The sequence below is a fragment of the Lissotriton vulgaris genome, chromosome 10 (genome assembly GCF_964263255.1).
Source record: "Lissotriton vulgaris chromosome 10, aLisVul1.2, whole genome shotgun sequence".
Lineage (NCBI taxonomy): Eukaryota > Metazoa > Chordata > Amphibia > Caudata > Salamandridae > Lissotriton > Lissotriton vulgaris.
In genome coordinates, this window is record NC_141698.1 from 155780899 (window position 1) to 155796445 (window position 15547).

General features: G+C 43.9%; 1 protein-coding gene across 1 annotated transcript in view; it reads right to left on the reverse strand.

Annotated features, from left to right (window-relative positions):
* Window positions 1-302: 302 nt before the first annotated feature.
* PMS2 (PMS1 homolog 2, mismatch repair system component) overlaps window positions 303-15547 on the reverse strand; it is a 152910-nt gene continuing 137665 nt past the window's right edge. The window contains exon 15 of the mRNA XM_086940740.1: window positions 303-1306. Coding sequence (XP_086796866.1) covers window positions 1163-1306 — 144 coding nt within the window. The 3' untranslated portion in view covers window positions 303-1162. The remainder of the gene's footprint in view (window positions 1307-15547) is intronic.

The following is a 15547-nucleotide window of genomic DNA, read 5'->3' on the forward strand; positions in this document are numbered from 1 at the left end:
CTCAGTCCAGGCAGCCGGAGTCTGTAGATTCCGCAGAACTCGCGTCCGGGTTATGAAACTTGGGTCGATTTTGCCTCAGTCCCTGCGGGATTAGTAAAGATCGTGTTCGGGCGTGTGGCACCCGAAACAGCTAGGATCATTTCAGGATTTATGAAGCAGCCGGCGGAGCTCGCAAGTTAAGCGGCCGTTTCACAGCTCGTTCGGCCACGCCCCCCTTGTAACAAAAGTTAATTCCAGTACACACCTGGGGTGACCATATTTCATTTTACAAAACTGGATCACTTAAAGAAAACAGACCACAATTTTTTGCCTGAACCAAGCCTGGGCCAATTTATTCAACGTACAATGAAAGAAACTTCTTTAAAGTAAATGCAGTAAACTTGTATTTTTAAGAGATAATCTGGTTGTCTGTATTCGTTTTCATTTACTGAGTAGGTGCAACTCTGGGGATATTTCTGATCAAAAAGTCCTTTTCAGCTGAGTTATAAATAGTTTGGACAGTTGTTATCACAATATAGCCAGTTGACCACAAGTTATCATACAGCTGCAAATGTTATAGCCATAGCAAATCCTTATAACTTCACACATTGCAACATTTTTCAAAATTTCATTTAATAAAGTGTTATCGGATTAAAACCGTTTGTCATTAAAGGAAGTAATAGCGTCAAAGAAAAACTAACATTATTTTTGGGTATAAAAATAAATGGACAAAATAAATAAAAATTGTTGTTTTAAAAGCCTTGCACTTTTCTACCATTAAATTACATTCATAAACTTACAGTAAGAATGCACATTTGTTTTGAATTTTAATATCTCTTAAAATCTGTAATTTTCAGAGGAAATGTTTATTTCTGCATTGCTTGTATATATGAACAACAAAGAAGGATGGACTGCTGAAAAACGTTAAAGTGTTTGACCATATAAACCATCAGCGGTCCAGCTCTTATAATGAATATACAATAAAACTTTGGGATTGCTGCTTCAGTAATGTTTATGTTTGCATATATTTTAAATCCAGGTTACAAAACATGACTTCTTAAAAATAAAGCATGTATAGCTTATTATAAGCACTAAAAACATATTCCTTTCCATTAGGAAAAAAATGTGAACCGTAACCTTTTCTTAATATTGAAATGGTTACTATAAAATACACAAGGGCTAGTTATTCTTGAGCTATCATGTCTAAATTAGCAACATGTCTCATCGTTGGTCGACCATGGGGGCAGTTCCATGGATGTTCAATCTCCCCCATGTGTGTAACCAAGTTCTTCATCTCATTGGCATTCAGTGCTGTTCCAATCATCACCTTTATGAAGAAGCAGAGAAATATTCAATAATTAAGTTCTGACTTCCTAGGTAATTACGTTCTACAACACACATTACCTAAGGGGTAGGTTTGGCACTTTAAACATAACCAAAAGAAACATATAATACAAATGACAAACAATGGATGTTTAAAACCGGGCTTCATAAAAAAATATAATTTCACAACAACTGATAGATTGTTGTTTACCATAGAGCCCTAATCTTAGACTCTGTTCCTTGGCAATAGAATAATAGATGGTCTACTGACAGACGTTGTGGTTGCTTTCACTGTGGACTTGGTGAACCCATTAATTTGAACACCCCAAAATGTACTTCAACTAGTCCACAGGTTGATCAATCAGAGACGGTGTCCCCAGTAAATCAAGTAAGGGTCACCTCAATAACTGAGTTCTAGATCAGAGAAATACATGTAAAAGATTTATTACGAAATTTAAAAAGATAAGCTATGAAGTCAGCATAAATTCTTTGCCATGAAGGCTCTCATCAAATTGCTTTACAGAGTCGTCCAAATTCGCTTTTTTTTTCTTAGTTCCAAGTGAGTAGCAAAATCAACAGAGAAATAGACAGCTTCTCTAGTAGCATCAGAAAAAAATATGTCTTATTGCTCAGATCCGCAGGTTTATTATATACTTTTATTCGCATATTAGATCACACAAACTGCTAAATAATCATGGTATCATCAAAAGTGTTGCATTCTCAGCAAATCAGAGCACAGTTGTATTATTTGTCATATTGCCTTCACACCTAAGCACTATCCCACTATAGTGAGCTAGAGCTGTGGTGCCCAAACTTGTAGCCCGGGGACACCTGTGGGTCCAAGAAGCCTCCTCCGGGTTCCGTGACTATTTAAAAAATTAAAGAAGATTAACAGAGTAATAAAGTGTACATAAATAAAGAAGCTGATGTACAATTAACATTTTTTTAAAGTACTGTAAATCTGAAGGAATTTTAAATTGGAGGCTAAAAATTAAATTAGTACCCTCTGATTGATTTGTGGGAGCAGTGCAGATGAATCAAACTGAATATAATATGGCCAATGCGTGGTCTGAATTGAATTTAGAAAAGCTGCAACATTTCAATAAAAATGGGGATTTTTTTTAGTACTCTGTAAAATACTCGCAAACCGGTTGTGTGAGGTGGTGACTGGCTTCGTACACTAGGATCAATGCAGCTTTATGCCAACTTATAGTATGACCCATAATCTCCGGAGACTGAGGCATGTCTTGCATGAAATCGATGGCAGTGACCGCGATATGACCTCATTGCCAATAGACCTAGAGAAGGCCTTCAATACTGTTTGCTGGCCTTATCTTAAGGCAGTGCTCGCGGCGATGGGATTTTGTCCAGTGTTCCTGGGTTAGACACGACTGTTATATAAATTGCCTGTGATGTGACTGCAGGTAGGTGGTGAACTTTCTAAGGCATGGGTGGTCGGGAGAGGCACCAGACAGGGTTGTCCTCTCTTACCACTCTTGTTTGCCTTGGCTGGGGAGCTCATGGCGATATTATTGCACAGGGAACTAGAGACTTGGGGGATACAGGTGGGCAGATATGCTAAAGCAGTCGACATCGAAGCTGGGGAAGCGGGTTTGAGTCTGGGCAGGGACGCTCAACATCCTGTGATTCTGGGCAAATCACTTAATATACCTGTGCCTAACAAAATGAATGTGTCCATTTGTAACGCAACTGGTGCTCATATAAAGTGTTCTGATACCTTTGGGTCGAGTTCACGCTGTATAAAATACTCCCATAAAAAACATTGTTTTATTATATGCAGATGATGCTTCGATCGATCTTCACACACCCGTGGAATCGGTTACGTGCTTGCTTGAACATATAATGGAGTTTGGTTGTGTCTCTGGTCTGTGAGTCAATATTAATAAGACCTTATTGTTCCCATTGCAATACTGCCTGAGCAATTACCTGATATCGGGATCCATTGGGAGAGAACAGGCTTACGCTATTTGGGGCTATGGGTTGCACACACACAGAGGACACATACAGAGAGTGATGAGGGGATTAGCTGGATCTATAGCCTTGTGGAAGAGGCTGCCTTTGTCAGTGATTGGGGGGACGACCATTTCAAAGATGAGCTTTCTCCCAGCTGTTTATATCTTATCCATAATAAATTGTTCCTCTTAGGAGTGACTTCTTTCAGTGCCTTGATAGTTTACTGATTGCATTGGTATGGGCTGGCAGGCAAAGTCTTGTTGCCTTATCGGTATTAAAAAGAGACATGGAGGAGGGAGGTCTGGAGCTGCCAGACATGCACCTTTATTATTATGCGGCACACCTCGAGCATGCTGCTTGAAAGTTAATTGAGGCCGACAAATGGGAGAAGCGAATTCTGGGGGGTTTGACTGGGGAGCGCACCTTACTGCATCTGCGTACAAGATGGTCAATGGATGAATCGGTCCCCTATTTGGTGCAGCACACAGATACGGTCTGGGAACAGGCAGTCAACAAGTTATTATGTAGGGCTCCCTTTGACAGAACTGTACATCTGGGATCTTGAACCCTTCCGGGCCACAGAACGGGCTATGTCCATGGTAAGGTGGAAAGAGGGGAAATGCCACCTAGCGAGTGATCTTTTCCCAGGGGAAATTTTCCCTAAATTTCAAGATGCACAGGACACCTTCCAGATGGGGCGTGGGCAGTTTCTGCAAAACGCAAAGTTGGAGAACACAGTCAGGAACATTTGAATACATACCTGGCTGTGCCACCTGTCTCTCATACGTTAGGAGGTCTGAATAGAAGGGGGAGGGTAAACATCTAATCACACTCTTTAGTAGGGCACTTAAGGAGGATGCCACTAAACCTCCCTAACATGGGAGGGGGATCTGGGTGATCCAATTGAGGATAAGGATTGGGAACTTGTGTGCGGCTTGATGCAGAGGGTGTCCTGTAATCACAGATTCAAATTGCTGCACTTTAATTACTTGCATCGTACCCACATAATTACCATTGGGCCGCACAGGATAGATCCTAATAAGCCAACGAGATGTTTTCGTTGTAAAGAGGATGACACCGGTTTTCTTCTCCTGTATTGGCATTGTGCTGAAGTTCTGAATTTCTGTAGGGAAGTGTTTCAGAGAATAGGGAAGATCAAAGGAATTGAAATTCCTCAGACACCTGCGGCATGCCTGCTGGAGGTTAATTAAGAAGCCTAGAGGACGCACAATGTCTTAAAAATTCCTACAATTTACACTGCTTCTAGCGAAGCGCAGAGTTGCTGTATGTTGGATGAGAAGTAGGGTACCGAGCATAGAATGGGTAACGGCTAAGAAACATCATATTTGTATTTGCTGCACTGATGAGAAGGCCCCTCAGGCTGTGGTGGCTTGGAGACAACTAATAGATAACTTTAAAACATATGGGACTCTGGACTCTAACTCTGATTAGGATAGATGGTAAAAGAGGTCCTAAGTCGTGTGGGACAGATGATTAAGGCAAATACTCTCCAGAGGTGCCACGGCTTATCATATTTATGGCTAACTGGACTATGGAAACACCCTCTACGCCGGTACTACTGCTAAACTCCAGAAAAAACTCCAACGAATCCAAAACGCCTCAGCCAGGCTCATATTAGACATCCCACGGAAAGAACATATCTCTGGTCACCTGAAAACCCTCCACTGGCTTCCCGTCAATAAGAGGATCACTTTCCGACTCCTAACCCACGCACACAAAGCACTCTACGAAATCGGACCAGAATGCCTCAACACACGACTGTCCTTCTACACCCCCTCCCGCCAGCTACGATGATCCAACCAAGCCCTTGCCACTGTACCTCGCATCAACAAAACCACCATGGGAGGCAGATCCTTCTCCTACCTGGCAGCTAAAACCTGGAACTCACTTCCCACCTACCTTCGCCTTACCCAGAACCACCTAGCATTCAGAAAGCAACTTAAAACGTGGATATTTGACAAGTAATTCCCCACCCCTCCTCAAGCGCCTTGAGACCCTCTGGGTATGTAGCGCGCTATATAAATTCTTTGACTTGACTTGACTTGACTTGACTAAGTCCCCAACAGCGGTTCACTCTCAGCTTGGAAGGTCTAAAACGATCAGTGCAGGGGGAATTCCCAACTGCAAAACCCATTGAGAAACACTTGAGCATAATCACAACCATCTTCAACAGAACACCTTAAATATTCATGTTGAACCTCTCCATGGCCTCTTCAAATAATTCCCTCAGATTATCCTGTCACTCTGAGCACATCCTCCACAATAACTTCTTAACATATCAGATAGATCTACAATCCCAAAACCATTAGCCTAGTTACAACTACATATCCCATCAAATGAATTTCATTTAGCTAGATATACTTGCTAAATCATCAGAGTGAACCTGAATATGTGCATATCATTCTCAGAGGGGAAGCATCCTAAACAACTAAGTTTGAATAACGAATTACCTGAACCATGAATCCCGAACAACGACCAATCAGTTAACCACGACATCCGTTACAACGACATCGTTCACAACGACTTACATAAACCACGAAAACCCCATCGGCACCCCCTCTGACATGACTCCTTCTGTTCTGCTCGTCCCTTATCGCTCCATTGTTGACATCTCTTCAGTTTATCATACAGCCCCATATACAGAAGTATGGAGCACCGTGTTTCCCTATGTCTCTGCTTTCTGTGTACAGCCTCATCGCCCCGCCGTGTCCTGAGACATTTGTCTAGGCGCCGCTCAGCTCAGAGCCGTGTACTTCACCAGTAGACCGACCTCTGGCATGATTCACTCAGCACTGCAGCCACCAGTCAGGAGGGCTCTGAGGAGTGCAGGGATGCAGCCAGCTTTCATCCTGCCAGCTTGGTAGCAACGTCGGGGGCACAGCGTTTGTGGGAATGCACTGACCTCAGCCAATAAGGGAAGATGGGGGGTGTGAGCAATTTAAATATTTTTTGTGGTTTAGGAACTCGTTGTTAACAATGTAGTTGTTTGGCATTGCTCGTTGTTTAGCCTTCGTGTTTAAGGAATTTGTGGTTTCGGCAGTAGTTGTTCAATCATACATCCTTCTCAGAGACCACCCTCCTACAGCCTATCATATGAACTCCTCTTTATATATTCCAAACAAACTTAATACAGAGTCATTTGTGGCAGTCGCGATCCCTGTAGAGCCAATATTTCCATCATAATTAACTGTTCAAATACCCACAAGAACTTCTCTAATCTGAAAACTCCTTAAATCGGACTTTGGCACCTCACTAAGTAAGCACTGTTCACTGAGCTTGCAGTTCACACAAGAGCAAAAATCTAAACGCACCCCAGCCTACTATGAACAACAGGATTCCAGATGTTTCCCTCAATGATATAAGATGGAACACACCACTCTCACAAATGGTCAATCTGAGCTCAACACCTTCTATCAACCCATTATCTAGGTCTCCCATAAGGAGTTTAAATCCTGTCAAATAGAACTTCTCAAATAACATAGTGTTAGAATTGGGGGTCTCTAGTTGGCACAGGTAGGCACTTGTGACAAATAGGGACCCTCTCCTCTAGTCAGGATAAGGGGATTACACTCACAAAATAACTCCTGCTCACCCCCTTGGTACCTTGGCACGAGGAGCAAGGTTTTATCTCAGAGGGGTTGTAAGTTAAGCGTTTGTGACCACAAACAGTAACCTAGTGACAACACTACAAATGGACACCGCACAAGGTTTTATATAAAAAATAAGTATATTTATAGAGTTACCACAAAACCAATAAACGAAAAAAGAATCCTCAGTACTTATTAGATTTCCAGAGTTCGAGTTAAAAGGTTTAATTCAAGGTTCTGTACGAGTCAGTAGCCTGGACGGGCTACAGCGTTGTTGAGATAACACAGAGTTTAATAAATCTAGCGGACCGCGTCATTACGGGCCCACTCAAATGTCGACAGACTCAGTCACAGTACCTTTTACTTGAGGCGGCCGGCACGGATGTGCAAGCCGGTTCCGGTGTTCGTCGCGGTGCAGAAAAGAAAGCGTTGCAGGACGCGTTGTCCCTCAATGCGGTGCAGGCAGCGGCCCGTTGACAGAGTCGGTGGATCCAAGGCGTGCGTTGCAGGGCGAGACTGTGCCTGGATGAGGTGCTTGCAAGCTGGCGTCGATCAGTCCGGACAGCGGTGCGAGTCAGGTGGTGCGTCGCGAAGCGGTGCCAACTCCGGTGCGGTCACAGGACTCGGAGTCAGAAGCAGGGACCGCTTCGGTCATCCCAGTACGAGTCGGTGTAGCGAGGTGTTGCACGTCGCGGTTTCCACCAGTCGCGGTGCAGGCAACGGCTCGGTGACGGTGTCAGGACGGAGTCGGTGAGCTCAGAGCTTGTGTTGTTCGAGGCAGACGTTGTTCGATGCGGTGCCTACAGGACACTGGGCCGGTCGTGAGAGTCGGTCACAGCTCCCTGCCTCTGTAGCCACTGAAACATCGTTTCCAGCAGCAATCCACAAAGGCTGGTGATGTCCACTGGTCCTGGGACTTCGGTCAGGGAGCAAACTCTCTTCCAAGCCTTTGGAGATCTTTTCACAAGTTGAAAGTAAAGTCCACAAAGTTCTTTCTCCTCTCTTTGGCAGTCAGGCAACCACTGCAGGCCAATCCCCAAGCAGCACTTCAGCTTGGGAATAGTCTCTCCTCAGTTTCTTCAGGTTCCTTCTCCTCAGCAGAGGATTTGTTTTGTAAGTCCAGAAGTGATCTAATTTCATGGGATCAGGGTCCCAATACTTATACCCCAAAATCCTTTGTTCTCTGAGGGGAGAGGGGCCTGTGCCCAGTTCAAGCCAGTTCTGAAGCACTCTGTTTACCAGACTTCTCTCCTTTTACAGCGCAGGGAAGGAACGTCAGACGCCCTACAGGAGGTGAAGCCAGCATTGTGGAAGGCAAGTACAGTCCAGGAGCACTTTGTTGACAGTCTTCCTTCTCTTCTTTGAAGTGTGCAGGGCAGAGACATCAGACGCACCACAGGAGTTGGAGCCAGCATTGTAGAGGGAAGGCCCAGCCCTATTCAGGTCCCAGGTGCAACTCCTCCCTCCCATCTAGATGCAGATCTCCCTATTCACCACCGGGCTGCCCCAGCCTGTCTCTTGGAATCCCCCAGCCCGTCACTCACAAAACCAGACGAAGGAAAAGACAACCTCGAAGAGGCAGGCTCAAACGGTTAGGCAAGCAAATACCTACTTTCTAAAAGTGGTATTTGCAAACACAGAATATTAAAATAAACTTCACTAAAAGAAGTCCAGGCATACTAAACTCGAATTTCTACCATGTTCTCTGAGTCTGCCAGGATTATAAACATGTAATAATCTAGCAGCCCATTCTGGCCTATGGAGAACAGGTAGCCTTGCAATAGTGAAAAACGAAAATGGCTGTAATTTACTATTAGGACATGCCACACACATCAAGGCGTGTCCTACCTTGTACTTACAATGCACCCTGCCCGTGGGCCTACCATAGGGGTGACTTATATGAAGTCAAGGAAAGGTTTAGGGACTGGCAATTGGGTGCACTTGCCCAGTCAGCATGACAGTACCAGACTGCACACAGGCTCTGCAATGGCAGACCTTAGACACATTTTACAAGGCCGCTTCTGTGGGTGGCACAACCAGTGCTGCAAGCCCACTAGCAGCATTTGGATTTAAACGTCCTGGACACACTCAGGGCACTGCACTAGGGTTTGACAAGTAAACCAAATATCCAATCATGGAACCACTAATCAATACATCAATTTATAGTAGGGAGCACTCACACTGTGGCACTGGACAACAGTGGCACAGTGCCCAAAGCATCTAACACCAGCAAAAACACATGAGGCAACAGCAAAGAATGGAAGGGAGACCCACTCCGATGGTGCCAGGTCTAACACATAGGTATGTCTCCGAGTCCTGCAACACTTCCCAGTGCCAGCTTCAGATCCAAACAATACAAAGGGGTGACAACACAAAGTCATACTGGGATCACTCTGCCACAGCAACCTCATGGCCATCAGCATCACCAACGATCTACCAAAATCCCACATAATTACTAAGAATTATTATAAATTGCAGCTCTGCAATAGTTACTAAAGCTGCGCTCTTCATCTTGATACATAATAGAGACCTTGACCATCTTTTCTCAAGGGTACTTGGATCACATCACCATCCCAGGCTAAAACTGATACTCTATTCTTGCATGTTTACTGTATTTAATGCAATGATAGATCTGAAAAGATTGGAGAGGGAGTTGCTTTCATATAAAAAGAACACCTAAGTCTTTCATGTTTATTTTTTTTATATCTAGTGTTGCTATGGTCACAAGGCAACTCTGACCTGAATGATAAAATGATTGTGGTGGTTCTAAATGGGTCAGTTACTGCCGTGGTCCTATCATGTTTAGGCTTCACACTGTGCTTGTTAATAAAAGTTTCCTTAAAGTTCTCTTGAATTAAGGAACACTTTTACGATTACAACTCACTCTTTCCTCCCCTACATGCATTGAGAATAAAGTGGTAGCATCTCAAAAACTATGCGACGAGATTGCCTCACACTTTCAGGATAAGATTGCAAAGGCCGTGGATACATTCCATAATAATAACAATGTTGAACACCTCAACTCTGAACAACTGTCAGATGAGGGTCAACAGCAGCTGCCTTTGTCGGACAACCTCCGGGCACAACAACAGCTGGTAACTTTAGATACATTCAAGACTTTGACAGTATCTGTTTTTGACAGCCTGACAGACAGCGTATCGTCAGTCTCCCCGTAGGACCCTTTTCCCCACAAAATCTGGAAATCATCCTGGGCGAGATACCTTTCCCTGGCTGAGGCAGATCTGCAATCAGTCCCTGGAAGAGGGAATGGTCCCGGAGAGCTGTAAATTGGCGGTGGTAACTCCACTGATCAAAAAACCTTCCCTGGACCCGTCAATGCCAGTAAACTTCAGACCCATCTCTCTCCTCCCCTACCCGGTGAAAATCCTGGAAAAAGCAGTCAGCAGGGAGCTGTTGTGCTTTTTAGAGAACTCCCTGCTTGACAATGATCAGTTTGGGTTTCGCCCAGGGCATGGGACTGAGACTGCCCTGGTCACTATGCTAGACAATTTAGGTATGCGTGCCGACAGCGGGAATGCTACTGTTTTAGTGCTTCTCGATATGTCGGCGCTTTTGATACGGTGAACCATCTTATTTTAATTGACAGACTCAAGAAGATAGGAGTGACAGGTCGGGCACTGCTATGGCTCCAATCATATCTAGCAAGGAGATATCAGGTGGTAACTCTAGCACCGTTCTCCTCTGGCAAATCACCTGTTATCCATGGAGTGCCGCAGGGGTCTGCAATAAGTCCTGTTCTCTTTAATATTTATCTGCAGCCCCTGCTACCTATTATAAAATCCTTCGGAGTCTGTCTAGTCAATTACGCCGACGATACGCAACTGGCCTTCTCTCTAGAAGGTGACCATGCGCTATCCCTGGACTCCTTCCAGCAATGTATGCGGCAGACAACTGACTGGTAGGATGCCCAGGCAATTTCCATCTGAGTTTAGGCTTACCCCAGAGGAGGAACCACTGACTCCGGCCAGAAAGGTGTGAAATCTGGGGGTGTTGATTGACGATGACCTCCAGATGGAATCACAGACCAATAAGACCGCCAGTGTATGTTTTGCCCTAATTCGTATGCTACGCAAAATTCTCCCACTACTACCGAAAGAATCACGCACATTGGTAGTCAGAAGTACAGTGGGAAGTAGACTGGACTACTGGAATTCCCTGTACTTGGGGGCCCCACTCTATATCTTTCAGGGGCTGCAAAGAATCCAGTGAGCAGCAGCCAAATTGGCTCTTGGCAGGCTACGGAGATCTTCCTCCACCATGGCATTGAGAGAGCTACACTGTCTGCCCATGAGGGAAAAGGTCCATTTTAAGTCCCTCTGTCTGATTTTCAGAGCAACTCATGAGTTAGGTCCCGTGCCAATGTGAGAAAGGTTTTCATGGTACCAACCCATAAGGCAGCTTCGCTAATCTACTGCTGGCTTACAGACGGTTCCTAGATTTAAACAAGCAAGGTCAGGAGTAAGGGCATTCAGTGTGGCTGGAGCCCGCCTGTGGAATGAACTTCCATAGAGCCTAAGACAGTCCAACTCTCTGCTGGAGTTTCATAGGAACCTAAAAACCTGGCTTTATACCAAGGTCTAAACCAAAGTGCTCTTTTTTCTCTGTTGCGGCCTGTCTTCACTTCGGGTCCTCTATCGGTTGAAGCACCAGGATACTCGTAGGGTGACAGTATGCAATATATAAGTCTTAAAATCAATCAATCAATGAATCTAATCTGTTGAATGCCTGACTGTCAACATCCCCACCAAAAGGGTCACATCAGAATGATCATCATCCACCAACCTTTGTTGAAAGAAGATACCTTTAGGGATGACCATATACAATTCATGGCTACCCAGGACTCCTACCCCTTGACAGCCTTTTAGTTCATGACTCTAAACTACAGTGGAACAAAGGTAATAAAAAAAAGTGCCCAACTTAGAGACTTTCTAAATTACAACAACCTTGTCAAACAATCAGCATCTCATACACACATTAAGATCCATCTCTGACCCCATTATTACCAGACATGAAACAGTACAAACACTACACCCTGTGTCAATCGTCTGTTCAGATCAATTGCTTCTACGGTTGCTTCTTCAGTGCACTATTGTGCTTAACTGATCACCTAGAAAATCCTGAAAACTAATAGAAATCTTAAGAATATATTGGTGCAGCAGATATAACTATGCGGTTGTTTGTTTGTTCATGGGTAAAAAAATAAACTGTGTTATGGAAAAAAAGAATATAGATCCCGGGCCTTTGAAGGACTGGGTTGTATCCCTAAATGCTAAGATGACGCCAAGCACAGAGCCTTCCTTTCTCATTCAAGACTACAACCACAACCTGACTCATTCTAGTAGCATCTTTGTCAAAGGGTACGTCTTTGATCCCATCAGTTGACAGAATATTGAAAACGTCATCACTGAGACAAGGCTGACCCAGTATTCATTGATATCATCCTTCCATCCATAACCAGGAAACACTGTGATGCCCTGACACCTCTCTGGCTAAAGTGCACCAATGCCTCACTCCGCAGTGGAGTTTACCCCACACTCTCAAAAGCAGACACATTTGACCTCTAATAGAGGAGAAAACCCCACCTAAACTCGGATCACCCAAAAACCTGATTTAGACCAATATAAAAAAAACCTGCACTCAACTACCGGTCTTGTCTCCAGGATCGAGACATTTTAGCATATCACCCCTGTACTTACTTCACTGAACTGACTGACTTTGGAGGCATGAAGCACATAGAAGACAGCATGGATTATTCTACAAAGCACAACAGATGGGTATCCTGCAACCTCTAGTTACTAAAACAAGCACAACTGGACGAACTAAAGATTCCAGGGGAAAGGCCTCTTTATGCCTCCTTCTTCCAAAGTTAATTCCACCACGAATCGCGCCATCTCCAACAATTGGAACCTATTTCGAACTAAGATACACATGCCCCTCAGTTCAAATTATTTAAAACCAGCCTGAACAATCACTTGCTTTCTACTCACTATGCTATTTTGAACCTAAACGTGTTTAACATCCCTTGCAGTAAAGAATGAATGATTCAATGCAGGATTGCAATTTCTGAAAGTTCCTTTCACTTTCACTTGATTGTATGTATGTATGTATGTATGTATGTATGTATGTATGTATATATATATATATATATATATATATATGAGAACACTGGATCTCCTCACTCTAGCTCTGCGTATGCGGACACAGCCTCCACGCCAACCACAGGAAGGAAGAGACGAACCACCAAATTGGCAGGCAAATAGTATTTTATTTTCTTGCAGTTCACTCAGCCATACATCAGCGACGCGTTTCGGACACGGATGCCCTTGCTCACGCTGCTATGCAAAATATATATATATTACCTACTGGCGATAGCCAGTAGGTATATATAGTTAGGATTATTTCTCTATGGAACTTTTGAAAATTCTATGTCTAATAACTTTGGCGTTTGTGGACGGAATCGGCTGAAACTTTCAGGAAAACGGCACATTTTGTTTCTGAGCAGCCCTTGAAAATTTGGGGGGGTTTCGTCAAGGGGGGGCCAAGAAAAAAGGAGGGTCCCAAAACGCGTTTTTCCCATGTTAATTTCCATAGGGCGTTTGGCCTCACTTTTAGCTCGAACGGCTGAATGGATTTGCACGAAACTTGGCAAAATTGTAGGGACTGTTAGCCCGATGTGCCTTTGCTGGGTCTCAATATATGTGCTCCAGTGGATTTTGAGAAATTAACGTTTTAAAAAATTTATATATCTGTGACAGCGTCCCAGATAGCGCTCCAGATCGCGTACTTTTCGCGTCACGGAGCTTTGCGAAGCGATGCGGATTGGCTCTCCGGTGTCTGTCAACATTCTAAACAATCCGGTGCGGCCGCCATCTTGTCTCTCGGTACGATCGAGAGACAAGAAGAGGTGAAAAACGAAGGGGGAATTTAATGAAAGGGGGCAAGGTAGACCCCTCTTGACCCCCTAGGAATGATGTTGGGGTTATTAAAGGGTCCCGTGGGGAAAATAAAAAAAATGTGATTTTTCACGGTAGAAGCGCTTCCCGGTTCGCGGACCGGGCCGCAAACTGGTAGCAAAACGGGAATTCGCCATTTTGTGTTTCGGTTTAATTAAATTACAGGGTATAAGGGGGTACGGGAGACGTATCCTGATCCCTTATGTTTTCTGAGGGTGGCTGAGGAGGCTCATATATGTTGATACATGTCTTCCAGCGGCTGTGCGTGAGCGGTTTATTTTTTTTTGCTGCGTGACGTCTGTTAACGTTCGATTTGATGGAAATCAGGAAGTGTTGACCGCCATTTTGTCACTGCGAGTAAATATTTTATTTGTTATAAATAAATCATTATTGATAAACATTGTCTGCGCCATCTTGCCTTTTTTGCAATGCCACACTTTTGTCGAGCACAGCAGCCATTTTAGATGCCTCGACCAGACCCACTGTCTGCACCCTCGCAAGCATCTCCCCCACGCACTGGTCACTCCCGCTCTCTTTCTCATGTATGGGCTAGAAACCTCCTCCCATCTGCGCTGTTCTTCTCTGAGAATCACACCCTGTGCCCGCCCGACACCTGCCTTTCACCCTATTCACTACCGCACCCTCTGACACTCCTCTTCCTCTGTGTCCGATTGTCCAGGCCTGTCCCAGGCTATCACCTAGCCCTGCAGATGTAGTTTATGGCCTCAACTGTAAAGAATCACCCCTCTTCAAAGAAGTTACAGTAGATCAAGGCCCCCACCCGATGAGATCCGTCACACTACACGCGTTCCTGCAATCTGATAACCATCCTGTATTGTGATTGGAGAGGGGATTCTCACTGTGAGGGTGTGTGGGACCGAGCCTGAAGCGGAAGATTCCAGGGATGCCTTTTTGTACATCAAAGTCTTCACAATTATGTGTCACATTAAAAATATATAGCACTCCAACAAAGTAGAAGGAAAATAACACTTTAATAACTTATAAATATATACATCGCAACAAAAACAGTAAACACCTTAAAACATTTTTTATTAAAACAGAAGCAACAATGGTCAGTAGCGGTCTGTTGTGCGAATAGTCCCAAGGCAGCATATTTACTTAGAGTGGTGCTGTGTAGGACATTCTGAATGGAAATTAACCAGAACTATAACCATCATGTTTGAAGAGGTTCATCGTATAATCACATGAATGATGTCATCAGTGATGTGATCAGTAATGTCAAATGAGATGTCATCAGTGATGTCATCAGTGATGTCATTTGAGATGTCATCATTGATGTCATCAGTGATGTCACTGACCATGTCATGAATGATGTAATATGCGACATCATCAGCAGTGGATTGCGGGTGCGCGATATATAGTTAGCGCAACTAACTATATATGCGAATTTCAATGGTTTTATGCGAGTAAAATAAGGTTTTGTAAATGCTAATCCCTAACTATATATGGTCTATAACCTATGGTTTTTTCAGTGAATATATATATATATATATATATATATATATATATATATATATATATATATATATATATAATCCCTAACATGGTAACAGGAACCAGGGTAATCAAGTGCCTTCTGTGGGTGGGATCTCCTTTTTTAAAAATAATCAGCAAACAGAGGTCTGGCAACCGTTAACAAGGTAGAAGGAGCTACCGAAATGCGTTGGT